Source organism: Rhinolophus sinicus, linkage group LG10, assembly GCF_036562045.2.
Source record: "Rhinolophus sinicus isolate RSC01 linkage group LG10, ASM3656204v1, whole genome shotgun sequence".
Lineage (NCBI taxonomy): Eukaryota > Metazoa > Chordata > Mammalia > Chiroptera > Rhinolophidae > Rhinolophus > Rhinolophus sinicus.
In genome coordinates this window covers 3,053,604-3,068,787 of record NC_133759.1, presented here as the reverse complement: position 1 = coordinate 3,068,787, position 15,184 = coordinate 3,053,604, and the positions used below count along the sequence as shown (strand labels likewise).

At 40.7% G+C, this 15,184-nt stretch overlaps 1 protein-coding gene across 9 annotated transcripts in view; it reads right to left on the bottom strand.

The window, feature by feature from the left end:
- CNTN4 (contactin 4) overlaps window positions 1–15,184 on the bottom strand; it is a 769,828-nt gene that overhangs the window by 242,299 nt on the left and 512,345 nt on the right. For all 9 annotated transcript variants that reach the window (XM_074312213.1, XM_074312216.1, XM_074312211.1 and 6 more), the window contains one exon: window positions 11,803–11,978. In XM_074312213.1, the coding sequence (XP_074168314.1) occupies window positions 11,803–11,978 (176 nt within the window). The remainder of the gene's footprint in view (window positions 1–11,802; window positions 11,979–15,184) is intronic.

Here is a 15,184-nt window from a genome sequence, read left to right as displayed (position 1 = left end):
CACACAAAGGAAATCTCCACACTGAGTATTGACAACTCAATTTGTCATAACACATTTACTTGGATGATGTGATGGTATTTTCCAAAGGTACTGAATTTTTCAAATATGTAGGAGAATTAGCAATTTCTTGACAGTACACATAATTACTCAGAAATCTCAATGTGCAATTACTGATGTTGAATTACGTGTACAATGGATAGTTGGTCAGGGTAAAATGAAGCTTGATGTCCTCGCTGCAGCAACTGCTAACTGTTTGAAACCCTGGAACATCGGCTAGGCACAAGGAACCATGTTTAGTGTTGAGTAAAATATAAAAACATGGGATCCAGTCCAATCTCAGGGGGTACACAGACCAGTGCGAGGGCGAGGCAAAGCCACACTGCAATTCCAGTACCTCACCAATAAATACTGGAGCACTCGTAGACAGAAGATAGAAGAGAGCATAGCATTCACATGTTAATATGCATTGCATACATGGACAGGCGGAGGCGTGTTCATAAACATACAAACTACATTTCCCAGGCATACTTAATCCTCACAACTCTAAATACTACCATGGTGCACTTTCTATAGATGACACGTGTTGAGAGGAGTGTGGAAGCTCTCTCAAGGTCACACAGAGAATAACAGGTCCAAAGCCACGGAGATGATTGAAAGGTCTAAGCAAATTTAGGAGAAATGACTTATAATAAAATACTCTGGTGGAGACAGAAAAACTGCCCTGCTTCAGGAGTATCTGTTGTTCTGAGAAAACCCCCTCATGGCCCTTGGGTTATGCAAATACACAATGATGGCTTCTCCACAGTTCTTGGAAGAGTTACAAATGGAGATAAGCTGGCCAATGGTAAGGGGTCTGGTTGCTTATGTGATAGTTCTAGGACTTCTGAGAACAAATAATTCTCAATGGATTTAGATCACATCTGGCCTGTAAAATAGTGACTGTTCTTAAGAAAAGACAAGCATTCTTGTTTGAGCGGTTGTTTGATGAAAACAGAACTGAGACTCTGAGGAGTAAGGATAAATGAGTTCTACCTCAGATTTGGGGAAACAGTGGATTGGACTGTCACAGCTCCAAATGTGATGTAATTTAAGGCCAGACAGCCCAGAATTTATTGAGATTAAATTTTATATGACCTGCCCAAAAGCAAGATGCTTTGCTTGAAGGGAAAATAGGATGGAGTCTGTAGTTAATGTGGTGGGCACCATTTTAAAAAAAAATCTTATGATGCTACTAACGGATGTTTCTTGATTTCAAAACTTTCTATAAAGCTACAGTCATCAAGATGATGGTGGCTGGCCTAAAGACAGACATAGACCAATGGAATAGAACTGAAGGTCCTGAAATAAACTCTTACATTTCTGGTCAATTGATTTGTGACAACAGTGCAAGACCATTCAACGGGGAAAGAACCATCTTTTCAACAGATGGTGCTGGGACAACTCCACTTCCACACGCAAAAGAATGAAATTGAAAAAGACAATGAAAAAGAATGAAGTTGGACCTTGACATCAACACATAGAAAAATTAATTCAATATGGTTGATAGGCCTATACTTTAGAGCAAAACCTCAGAAACTCTTATTGGAAAACATAGGAGTACATTTTTGCGACTTCAGATTAAGCAATGTTTTCTTAGCTATGACACCAAAAGCACATGCGACAAAAACATAGATAAATTGGACTTCATCATAATTAAAACTTTTGTGCTTCAAATGACACCATCAAGACAGTGAAAAGACAATCTATAGAATGAGAAAAATATTTGCATATCATATAGCTGATAAAGGACTTTCATTCAGACTATACAGAGAAATCTTACAACTCAACAATGGAAAGACAAATAACCCAATTAAAAAAAATAGGCAAAAGATTTGATTATACATATCTCCAAAGAAGATGCTACCAATAGCCAATAAACACATGAAAGGTTGTTCAACATGATTAGTCACTAGGAAAACTGAAATCAAAACCGCTGTGAGATGTCACTTCATACCCACTAGACGACTAACATTAAAAAGACAACCACCAGTGTCAGTGAGGATGTGGATAAACCGGATCCTTCATACACTGTCAGTGGATTATAAACTGACCCAGCCAACTTAGATACCAGTCTGGCAGTTGCTCAAAATGTTAAACAGAGAGTCATCGTTTGATGCATGTGAGTGAATGGGCATAGCAGCATTTTTCAGAACAGCCAAAGAGTGGAAATAACCAAGTGTCTGGTAGCTGGCGAATGAACAAACAAAATCGTGCTATTTCCATACAATGGAATGTTATTTGAGCATAAAAAGGAATGAAGTACTGACGTGCGCTACAGCAGAGGTGAATCTGATAAAAGTCTGCTACTGAAATAAATGTCACAAAAGGCCACACCGTATATGAGCCCACTTATATGAAACATCCAGAATGGGAAAATTCCTACGACAGAAAGCATACTTGGAGGGGTCAGGGCCTGGGGGGAATGGGGTTGACTATTAATGAGTACAGGGTTTATTTTTGAAGGTAATGAAAATGTTTTGAAATTAGATAGTAGTGATGGTTGCACAACTTTGTGAACATACTACAAACTAATTCAACTGGACATCTTAAATTGTTCAATTATATGGTATGTGACATATCTTAATAAAGCTGTTACCAAAGAGATGGTATTGAAAGTTAGAGGCAACACTTCTTTATTGAAAACTTTTTTTAAGGGAAAAGAAACACTATTATTTAATATACATCCTTATTTGTGGGTACCTCTTTATTTAAAAAATATAAAAACAGTACTTCTTAGTTCAAGGAAACATAATATTTAAGAGGAAATATTACCTCACAGGCTGGTAAAGGCTGAGGTATTTCTGTTTTCCTTAAATTCCTTTATAGATTGATTCATATATTTATGCAGCTTCATTTATTCCACGGATATTTATTCAGGACTTATTCATAACCCCTGCCCTCATGGTGACAACATTTGAAAAATTAGAAGAAAGTAATCACAGAGCTTAAAAACAATCACAAAATCCATTGGTTGGATTTCCTCTCACACCCACGCTGGGGCCTTTTCAAAATGAATGTGGGATACTTAAAGGAGGGCCTATAAGTAAAATTAATCTACATTTTATCATTTTATGGGGCCAAACTAACAGATTGTTTACTGCACAAGACTGGATGGTCTTTGTGGGGGGGGGGGGGACTTGTAAGAGTTACAGAAAAAAAACACATCTGAAATACCAGTGATAAACAACAATGCAAGTATTTGGCAGCAAATTAATACTCTGATCGTGATTAGTGTGTGGCTTAAATGCATATATCATGGAGGAATTACGGATAGCAGTACCACCCACTGAGAGTACAGTGGATGGTACCAAATTTAGTCTCTGGGGAAATATCTGACAGAGTAATTTAGTTCTCGGAAGACACACACACACACACACACACACACACACGCGCGCGCACACCTTTTCATCCTGCCCTGAACTTGAGATTTAACCTCAGACTCCTCACACGTGCTCTGTTCGCTAAAGGGCTCACATACGCTGTGAAGCACGAACCAGCCAGGAGCTGCACCAAATGCACGTGAGCCAGAGGTGCCCGGCCGGTCAGATCCGGACCTCCTCGGGGGGAGTCCTAACTGGGAGGAGAAAGGAAGTGGCGTTGGTAGCATGGGACCTTCGACAGCTGCAGATGTCCTAAGAGGAACGGTAGCCACGCAGGACAGACTGCAGGTGGACTTACGGCCACAGGACAGCAGACACTCTGAGTGCCTTACATGCTGGGTGTCTAGGCCTCCAGAACACCAGACAAAGGGGCCCAGTTCAGGAAGAATTACCTAGAAAAAAGGAGAGGGACTCGGAGCCAACAGCTCCCAATTGCTTCAAATCACTGGCCTCCGGAGAAAGGGCCAATCCTGCCTATTCTAGGAAAGGCCTAAAGAGACAGGCAGAGAAGTGCTCGGGGAAAAGAAAAGGTTACTCTGTGCCTTTCTGCAGCTACCTTATTATTATTATTTCATCACATCTGACTACATACAGTTCAAAACCCTGTTACGCGCTCCAGAGGAAAATGCAGAGTGTGACACAAAACTCGCACAGATAACCCATATTTAATGCAGGCCACCCCCTCAATCTTTGGCTCCCTAGGTACAAAGGCAGCTGATGTGGGCCTCATTCCCCAGGTGGTTTCATTTTTCTTTGATGAAAGTGGTCAGGGGAGGGAACAAAAGGAACTGTGCATACATGTGTTGGTCTCCTAGTTCCCTAGGGCAGCTGTAAACAAGTGACCACAAATTTGGTGGCTTAAAACGACAGAAATTGATTCTGTCCCATTCTGAAGGCCAGAGACCTGGAAATTGAGGCATTGGCCTGGCTGCAAAGGCTCTCGGAGAGAGCACCACGTCGGCTCTGCCAGCCTCTGGCGGCTGTGAGCAGCCACGTGCAGCCCTCGGCCGCCTCACTCCAGTCCGGCCTCCAGGCCAGATCACACTGCCTCTTTGTCTTCTCCTCCACGGCCTCGTATGAGGACCCTCGCCACAGGAAGGAGGGGCCAACTGTGTAACCCTGATAATCTCATCTACGATCCTTAAGGACATCTGAAAAGACCCTTTTTTCCTAGTAAGGGCATGTTTATGGGTTCTAGGTAGATGTCAAATTTTTGGTAAGTTACCATTCAACCCACTACTGATGGTCTAATGGATTTTGAATTTTGAGCAATATTGAACATGTGTATTTCTACAACTTCATAACTTCTCAGACAAAAATTCTTAAAAAAGAATGAATCAGTGATCCTCTATGTGTTGCCATTTCTTCCCATTCAGAAACTGCTCCCCCTTCCAACTGAATGGCAACACCTAACGGATTGTTGACCAAAACTTTAGTCAATCTTAAAGCACAATGATGGTAAAACCTGACCTTCATGGTCAAAAAATTAAACTTCAGAAACAATCAAAATTATTGTATTATTTACTGACTATTCACAACAATGAAACAAAAGGGGTAATATTTTAATAACTTGTTGTTTTTTACTAAAATACACAGTGTTAACTGTTTTAAACTTCAGCGATTATTTTTTAAGCTCTGTCTGATTGTCAGTTTTGTTTAGACCCCAATTGGTGTTGGTTGCCAATCTGCATGTATAATGTATTGCTGGAATGCTTCTGAATTAAAACAAACAAACAAACAAACAAACAAAAAACCTCTATTTTTCATTTATTTAAGTCACAACTACTCCTTGTCAGTCATATAAGCCCCAAATAGGGCTGTGGAAAAACTGGAGGAGATAAACCTAATCAACTAATAGTTACAATGAACTGGTGTCTGTATATTAAAAGGTTCTGTGGAAGGGACCAACGAAATACAAGTGGAATGGTGTTCCCTGTGAATTTCAGTGACTCATTATACCACAACTCACAATTACCCACATCACTAAGAGCCAACAGCATGGCCACACACCCACTAGTCTTAAGGTTTCCATTAGGAAATTTTCAACAGACACCAATCATCATTTTGAATGTCTTACTAGGACTGTAATATGTGGCAGAAATGATCTACCAAAAGCACTATTTCAGAAATTCAGCAAGTTTGGTTTGAAGTCTTCTAACTATTCAAATGAGAAAAATTTACTCTTTTATTGAAGACCAAAGACTTCCACTGATAAATGTTTTCAGTTTTGCCATCCAAATGTTCCTTGGTTTATTGAGTTCTAATTGATCTAAATATTCACAAATTATTTATCCAGTCATCTATCAACATTTTATTGCTCAGAAACAAAAGTTTGCCTATTTAAGCAGGCTTCATAATTAAACATCAGTTGAGCTACGCATGGGGTTGGCCATCTATCAAAACCCCAGCTATTGTTCAGATTGACTGCACGTTTCATTTTTTGGCTACGAAAGATCAACTAATTATTGGATATTAAAAGCAATGAACATTTGAAATTTACTGTGAATGGAAGCAATGATCAGCCTCAAACACCAGGACGTTAAAAGCCTCAGTCGGATACAGCACAACATTCTAAATTGGATACATTTTTCTAGTCTTTATTACCAGTATCATTATCACGGCCCACCATCATCACTGCGATTGTCAGAGGGCACCCAAGTTTAGGAGACTTGGATTTGCTGTAGAAGCTAGAATCGAATCCACTGCTGTTTATCCAGGAGAAACTTTCACCATAAAAAAAATAAAAAAAAAAAAAAGAAAACCACTGGCTGGCACATAACTGATAAAGCTTACAGAAATTAATCCCAGAATGCATTGGTTTATTGAGTTACTTTATCCTTATAAATACGCTGAGGTCACAGGGAGGCCAGCACGAGTGGCTTTTGCTCCGAAAGATCCCTTTCACTGTCATCTCCATCGTTGCTTTTCCTTTGTCACTCTTCCTCTGTTCTCTTCCTTTCTCCTTGCCACAAGCTCAGGGGGTAGGTACATGGGGCGAGCACAGTGTGCCAATCTAGCTTCTTTTCCCGCCTCAGGCCGGGTAGCAACAGAGATAAGCACAGATATCACTCTACGGCTTCGGCTTCATGCAAAAGAACAGCACCCTGTCCGGGGCCAAGATAATGCCAGGTGCCCTACAGCAGTCAGGCAACTTGACTTTGTGAAATGATTTAATTTACTGTGAGAAACTTGGAGGTACTTATGTACAAACTATGGTCATCCATAGATGATGCGTACCAGAAGTCTTTTGCTTTGAAAATCTGAACTGTTATAACACAACGGACCTTCCAGGAAGGAGGCCCCAAACAATACTCTGAAACAATCAGCTTGACAGGCTACAATATGGCGTTATTGGCTTATTCCCTTGGAAGCATGTCATAATAATCTCCATTGAAAGTGCATTGTTTTCACACGTGGGGGTGGAATGATCTGGGAGTAAGAGAACTTACAGTAATATGTCATTTACTGCTTGGGGATATACAGTTTACCAACCCACAATTATTTACCATAAAATAGCAATATTCTGAACGCTTTACAACCTACTTGCAACACACTGGAAATTTGCATATTAACTATTAGAGCAGAAATACTGTTATTAATTGTTCTCATTATGGAAACTGAAACCGACTATATTAAAATTAGGGTCACAAATGTATGCATGATTGTCAAGCCACTTTGGCGTGGGGTGCCTGGCAGGGAAGTGGGCAGCTAGGCAATGGGGCTGTACCACTTTGTTCCGTAGAGACACAGCCTCTGGAAAATCCCCACCATCAGCTGTGGAGTTAATGAACCGAATCTCCCTCCACTCCTGGCCTTATCTTCTGATCCAGTGGCCTACGTAAGAATTAAACAACATTCAACTTGCTTTCCCCCTTGGGTGGAGGGGAGGTTAAAGGAAAGCTATTCCTGAATACTTCACAGAAGCTCTGCGTACTCTCAGGCCAGATTTGCAGGATACAAATGAATGCTGATGCCTTCCACACGTGAACTTCTTTTTTATTAGGCTAAAGCCTCTTGCCTCATCTGGAACTAAGATGGCACCTGTCTCCTCCACCACTTCAAGGTGGAAATGCGTGCACCCACCTCTAAGCACTCAAGGGCCACTGGAAAGTCCTTGAGTTCACAATGGTTTAACTCATGTCCTGATGACTTTAATATCCAATTCTTATTATGTATCCATTCATTCCACATCTACTATTGCAAGTTTACTAAGTGCCAGACATAGATCAGTCCAGTTTTCCAGCCCGAGGTGAAACAGAGGAGTAAATGGTAGAAGGGGCATTGGTGGCCTACTGTTAGCAACTGGCCAAGTGACAGTAAGAAAAGTGGTTGCTGACGGCCTAATACTACAGGGGGACCGAAAAACAAAAGGTGCTCCAAATAATGACAGCACAGCAATGTTTGCTCACGAACATGTCCATAGCTCATCAAGAGTGACGTAGATGATGGCACGTGTGTCTAATCAAGGAAGGATTTCTAGTGGAAAGGTTTTGAATGAAAAAAGTGGGGGAGGGGCAGGTTCTTAGAGGCATCATCTCCATTAATTAGGAGTTTTGCTCATATGAATTCATTGTTTTAAAATGCCAAATACAAGAGATTGCCAAGTTATGGCTACACATGCAGCATAAAAACCATAATGTCTAACTTATAAAATGATCCTGTGGATAACATTATAAAAGGTATTTGAATGAGATTTGAAAACTGTGACATATTCGATAAAGAAGAAGGAACGTTTTCCTTATAAATAAGGTGGGTCTAACGCTGAGACGAGCCAGGGTGCCATGAACCTGGAGCTCAGGCTGGTTCTCCTTGGACGTCACTCATTAACGGTGCAATCCACAGCGAGGGATCCAGTTCCTCCCATCCTCAAGTTCATGTTTCAAAAGACATAGGCCAAAAAACCCATAAGGTCTGCTACAGACATAAAATCATAGGCTTTAAACCAAAGCAATATTCTCACTTGCATATTACAGTGCAGCAAGTGTGGTCAAAAAGCAACATTTCTTTTCCTCAATGATGATGAAAGTGCTCAGGGTGAAAGCAATTACTCAGTGACACTTGGAAGATGTCACTGTCTTCTTCACCTTCCATCACTGAGGAAAAGAATTGTCCTGTAAGCATTTAAAAATGACTTTTGGCTTCAGGCACATCTTTTCATTTTCCTTAAATGAAAAGGGACAGAAAACAGAAGTATGAACAGTGTGGATTTGATGATCAAAAGGACGAACACCAAAAACGACGAGACTGTAAAGGGCGTGGGTTTATAAAAATACGTCGTCCCCTAAATAATTTTACACATATATTTTCTTTGCTTTGTTTCTGGATAGACACTAAAGGAATTCTCTTATTCATCCACATAAAGTGTCCTAGACTCTGGTGATATAAGGATGGACAAGACAGTCTCAGCTTTTTTGGAACAAAGATTCTATCATCAGAGTCAAATAATGAGAAGTAAATAAATGTACAAAATCATTGCAGGTTGTCCTAAGTCATCGTGAACGAACAGGATGTTGCTGGAAGAGGGAAGCACAGCCGAGGAGAAGCAGCAATAGGAATGCTTCTTTGTAAGATGGGGTGATATGGAAACTACGTCACAGCTAAACTGAGAACCAAGGATCTTAAGAAGTGAGCCCGGTGAAGGGTCAGGACAAAAGCGTGTCAGGAAAGGGAACAGGAGGATCAGGACCCTTGTACAGAAGACGGTTTGTCATAGAAATTAAAAGGAGACCATGGAAATGAATTTGAGATGTTTTCTAAGTGCTGAGAAGTCATAAAGCTGGAAAATGGAATGATCTCGCTAACGTGCTTAAGGATTATTCTGGCCGCTTTGTGATAAACGCTTAGGGGAGATCTAGAGGAGAGTGTCAGTGCCCAGGAAGGGGTGGCTGATGCAGAAACAGGACACCCTGATTTCCAAGGTGTTTGGCAAAGGCTCTGCTTGCTTTGAGAACAAGTGGGAGTCACTGGGGTTCAGCTGAAGTACGTTTGGATGAGTGTGCAGCTAACTAACTGCACGAGAGAATGCAAACAATAGTGACTTAAAAACTCAGTCGCATCTTACTGGAAGCTCTCTACGGCCATGCTGCCCTGTCCTGGTCAACCTACTGTATCAATTATTTGACTGGACACATGTTTATCAAATTATCCGTTGACACTAAAGTATAGGATAATCCACATGTCAGATTAAAAAAAAAAAGGATTTAAAACAATGTCAACCTTGATGGAAAAAAGAAGGGTCACTACTCAGCAGGTGAATTTGTAACACTCTGAATTTAGGGCAATGGCCTGGGTGGGAAGCTGAGGATTAAGAGACAGTCATGAAAAATCAATCCTCAGATTTTACATCACTGTGCATTCAAAATAAAGTTATGAGACTGGAGCTTTAAAGAAAAGTGAGTAACAACGTCAACTGCATTCACTGAGAAAGAAGTTCACATCATGGACGCTACTGTCTGTCCCGTGTCATCTCCTGCAAAGATCAAGCCACATGCACAGAATGGGACACATTTCCACACGGGAACAATTAACTGTGTGTGTTGTGTAGAAGATGGTTGTGAACTAAGTACCTAGAGAAGCAAAGAATTGTGAGACAAAGGGCCACGATTGTATTTTCACCTATTTAAAGCCTCACCAAAATCATACGGTAAGCGTTGGGAGTGGAAAGGATGGAACTTGAGATATTCGGCTAACTTTTAAGGAAGAGATGTTGGGTTTGCTTTGTATTTTGGAACAACTAGAGCAGAAGCGGTGAGCTCTCTATTTTCAGACTTTTTAAAACCGTACGCGTATCCGCCAAGGATCCTGAAGGACACAGGAGCCCCACATCACACAGGAAGCGGGACAGGCCAGGTGGAGTCCAGACACTGGTCCTCAGGCCGACTCAGCCACAGAATGAGTGGCAGCGCGTTCATGGAGGCTAAGCTATTGTGTTTAAATGACTGACTTTGACTATGAGATTCTGTCTACCAGATATTTTGGTAGGAGAAATGCCTGGACTTTTACACAAAGAGAGTCGTAAGAGGTGGAAATTAGTTGTTTAAATGTCGTAAGTTAGAAAAACAAAAGGGCAGTAATGCTATGTCAGTCTCTTTTTTGTTGTTATTACTGGTTTTTGGGTTTTTTTGAAAAATTTCCTACAGTATGAAATCCGAAAATCAACGAAGTACAAGAGTACTTGAATACAGACATTTTCCCTACTCTGAGCATTGATGATTTCTGTGATTATTTCCCAAAATGAATCCAATAAAATTCACTTGTCATTACTAAAAACTAAGCATAGATATTACACTTGTAAGAAACCAAGAGCAATAAACACTTCGGTCTGTAGCACTCAATCAGGCATGCTAGCCGCCTACCATTCTGCACACCTGAGACTATTTAGAAGACTCCCAGGAAACATTCACAAACAAAGTAATCCTGGAATCCCATATATACCTTGTACTTAGAAAATTCATTTCTCAGCTAATAAAAATACCACCGAATAGCAATCACAGATTAAGCACGGATGTTCGGTATATTTGATGTTGAGTTTTCCAGAGAGGATTTTGTTAATGAGAATATTCTACAGAGTTACTACTAACAGACTTTGTAATTATAAAACCTTTGACATTAATGCACTGCTATGAGTTGGGATTTTACACAAGGAAATGCATAATCAGATGCAAATACATAAACCCTCACAAATGCAGCGGGTCATCAGTCTTCAAAGGCCTCTGTACTCTTGCCCCTGGATTTTATTCCACTTTCTTTGATATGCTCATGAAGTTTTATTAGGTGGCAGTCTTAAGAGGTAGCAATTTGTTTTTTAAAGGTTCTAAAGTGAAAATATAAAAAGGATACTATAAAAGGTAATGCTTTAACTATCTCAACTTTTTGTTCTTGTAGTTGTTTTTAAAATGCTCCTATCCTATAAAATAAGAAAACAATAGAGAATTATAGAAATAATAGACTACCACATTTTTTTCTAACTCTGAGCTTTATGGTTAAATACTTCTCATATTGACTATTCAGTTACAGGCAGGTCAACTGCTTGCTTTCGTGTGTGTGTGTGTGTGTGTGTGTGTTTTGTCATATATGTAAATTTACATGTGTGTAAATTTGAGTGTGTATGGGAATTTATGTGTCTATAGAGCATCACGTAACCAAACTATCATATAGTCAAACTATTTCAATCATTATAACTACAGAGGAATACATCTCCCAATGCAGATTTGCAATTTATCCTACAAAGAAGGTATTTCCCAAATATGAGAAAAGGGTAAAGAAGATGATATAGCAAATTAAAATCTATTTGGTTTTTGAAAACACACAGTTTTGAGGGCTCCTGGCACAACGGTGCAAACACTCAAAGTAATATTTGCAGCATGACATAATTACTACTTACAGGCAAACTGAAGCCTTGCTTCTCTGCTAACGACGGTTCCGAACGAGTTTGTTGCTATGCACTGGTACATCCCAGCATCGTGGGTTGCGTTGGGGTTATTGATCAACAAGCTTCCTTCAACAGCACTGTAGCGGAAATCCATACCGATGTCAACATCGGTTCCGTTTAACTTCCACCTACAGTATAAAAATGCCAGTAGATACAGCCTTGTAACATTAATCAATATTTCGGAATTGTCCAAAATACATAAAAATTATAAATAGCATGAAATACCATGACTTTTTTTAACCATAGTAAACTATTAAAAAGCTCGACCTAGCAATGGTGATAACATAAACCCTTAGAGAGAGAGCGGGTCCTTTCCAGTAACAAATGGTACGGGGATTGGAACACTTGTCTTTGCGACTATAATGATAATGATGCGACACACACTTCACTTTGTTTTTGTTTTCTTTTTGTGTTTCTGAAATTTCTCACAGCATCTTGTACAACTGTCTTCGAACAGGGCTCCTCAGTAAAAGTCCTTTTGTGCTTTGCAGTTATTCTTCAAAAGGGTCCCTACAGAGGACGGGATACCACTTTCAGGTAGATTGCTGAGTATTTGATGAAATTGCAGCCCGGTTGCTTTGATTTGGTCCTTAATATGACTGCAATGGCTGAGTGCAAAGCCGAGACGCTCTATTGATCTAGAGCTGTCTTAGGGCCTGAACTAGCTTTAAGGAAGATCACCGGCCACCAGCCGTCAAGCGTCAATCAGCCAGCCGGGGAAGCTGCAGATGAGGCCATTACCGAGTTCTGTTGTCCTCTGTTTGTTTACTTAGATCATCTTTGTATCTGACTAGTGTTTGGCTCAGTACATTAGTTTTTGTGGGACTCACACATTTAAACAGCAAATCTTTAGTAACAAAATCTTTTTTTTTTTTTTTTTAAATAGCCAATGACATTTCAGAGAGAGCCTGTCTTCACCAGTAAGTCACTTGGATACTTAGTGACTTCGGAGTTAATACAAATCAATGACTATCTTATCTTCCCCTCCCTCCCAAATCCTTCAATGAATATCAGGTAATGAAAATCGCATAGTTGGAGCTACTGACCTATCAACAGTCTCACAGTAGCATTCACATTGGGAGACCCCAAATAAGGAGACACAGGAGCACAAAGGAAATGGATCAGAAGCAATCACCAGAGTAATGAATGGCAGACATGCCTATTCTGGGGTCCTACGGCTGGTGTGCACAACGCAGAAGGATTTAAGTGAAAAAATGCAGGCCAGTTAGTTTCACGATTTGGGTATCAACAAAACCAGGATTTTAAAGACTGAAAGATCCCATTCTGTGGAGATCTCGCATACTTCAAGGTCACTTTCAAGGACACCTCTTCCAATGAGGTCTTCCTCACTATTCCTAAGGGAAACAGAACTTGTCTCCGATCTCCCACAGAATTCCCTGTGCTCCGCTCAGGGAATTCTGCCTTCGCTGCGGGTGACCCGCCTAGATCATAGCTGTGTTCTCCTTTAGTGACCTCGAACTTGACACTCTCCTTGGGCGCCATAAGTGTTCGTGCACGTGCCTAGATATTTCACTTCTTTGCTGGATATTTTTGCTTTGTGTATACATAATTTATGACATACCTGCACAGCGGATACGTTTAAACATATCTGTACAGCGGATATGTTTGTCCATATCTATGTCTCTGAAACGTAAAATCTTATAAACATTAAGTGTGGGAAAGGTGGGCCAGAAGCCCGGAATGGGCCATAGCTCTTTATGTGTTTGCTTATAAGAAGATGGGTATTAGAGGCTGACATTGTTTTTAAGCTGGAGAGTAATTCTCTCTGTGTTCTGACACAGACAAGAAAGTAATAAGCAATAAAAAGAGAACAGCTGGGTTCTATTTCAGCCAGTCTATATGCACATGAATCTCCAGAGCTGCCTGCCTGCCTTAGACAGTTTTTTTTTTTTTGTCAGCTGATCACGTCTCAGCCATAACTCTCACTTCAAATGATAGTTGAGCAATTTAATATGACAAATCTAAGAACTCAAAGAGGAAATTGCAGTATAATGTGAGCTGCAAGCAGAGTGTGGAATTCAGGAATGAGACCACAGGAGTCTTTTCAGAAAAGTGGCTTTGGGGATAATGCGAAAGGCTGTGGGTTTGTCTACACCCATTGCCTCAACCAAAGTGCTCTGCACAGAGTCCCTAATCTCCTTCAGTGTCAGCTTTTACATACGAACAGCCAAGGCAAAGGAATTATTTAGAAAATAAAGTGCCTGCTGTGAAATGCAGCCGGGTCTCCATTACAAAGCACTCTACCTAGTTTTATTGCAATGCAGTCACCTTTCATTCCAATTGAATGTGGATTGCGTTGAATGCCTTATCTTATTCCAGACTGCGACAGGCTTGGAAATTTCACCATTTATTTTCAATGTTTGAGGACTGTTTTAAGTACTGGTAATACAGAGACAGTACCCATTTGGAACAAAGAGATTCTTCCAAAGGCCAGGGCAAATCGGGGAATCTCAGAAGCTGATTTATGAATCACTTGGGAAATCGTGACCCAGTTCTGAAGCTCTAGAAGGTATCGTATTGCAGAACTGGCTGGGAAGCCATCTGTGGGATTGGCTGTAGCGAAAGCCTCTTTCTTTGTTCACTGTTTCAACTTGGCACTGACGGAGGGGCAGGACCTTTCTGACTTGGAATTTGTTGTCTGCACACTAAGTTGAATACAAACCTTACAGGAAAAGTACTCCAACCAAGTACGTGACTGCTCTTTCTGTCTGGAGAGGGAAGCTGAGTGCCACAAGTAATGTCACCTGTCCTTTGGGAACTTTCATACAAGGGAAGTTGGCACACGTCAAAACTTCTCAAAGTTTTCTGGGTCTGGGTCAATCTTTTCAAAATGGAGGGGCAGGGAAAAAGGAAAAGAGCGGCTCAGCTGAGGGAATAAACACAAAGAGGAGAGGTCAGTGGGGGTGTGCGAGGGAAAGGTGATGCTGAGAAAGGATCCCCATGGAGAGCACATCTCAAATTGCACCTGAAAGTCGGCCTGAACACAGACAAGGTTCAGGCAGAAACGCCTTAGAAAGCTCCATGCTCTCCTAGGTGTCTGCTTTAAGGAGAGGAAGTGTCTAGCTCCCAGGGACCAATCAGCTTTTATGTGACAGAGAAACTGCCAGGGATGGAGGAAAACAAAGTGCACTGCAGCCAATTGTCAGTGCATTTGATTAAAAGTTTTCTTCTCAGCTTCTCCTGGCAGTCTTTAGAAACATAATAGGTTTCTGTTCCCTGGCTTGTTTTAAATGATAAAGCAAGCCCCAGTATCTGGAAATACAATGTTACAAAAGTAATGTTAATTAAAGGTCACAGTTTGGGGAGAAACAAA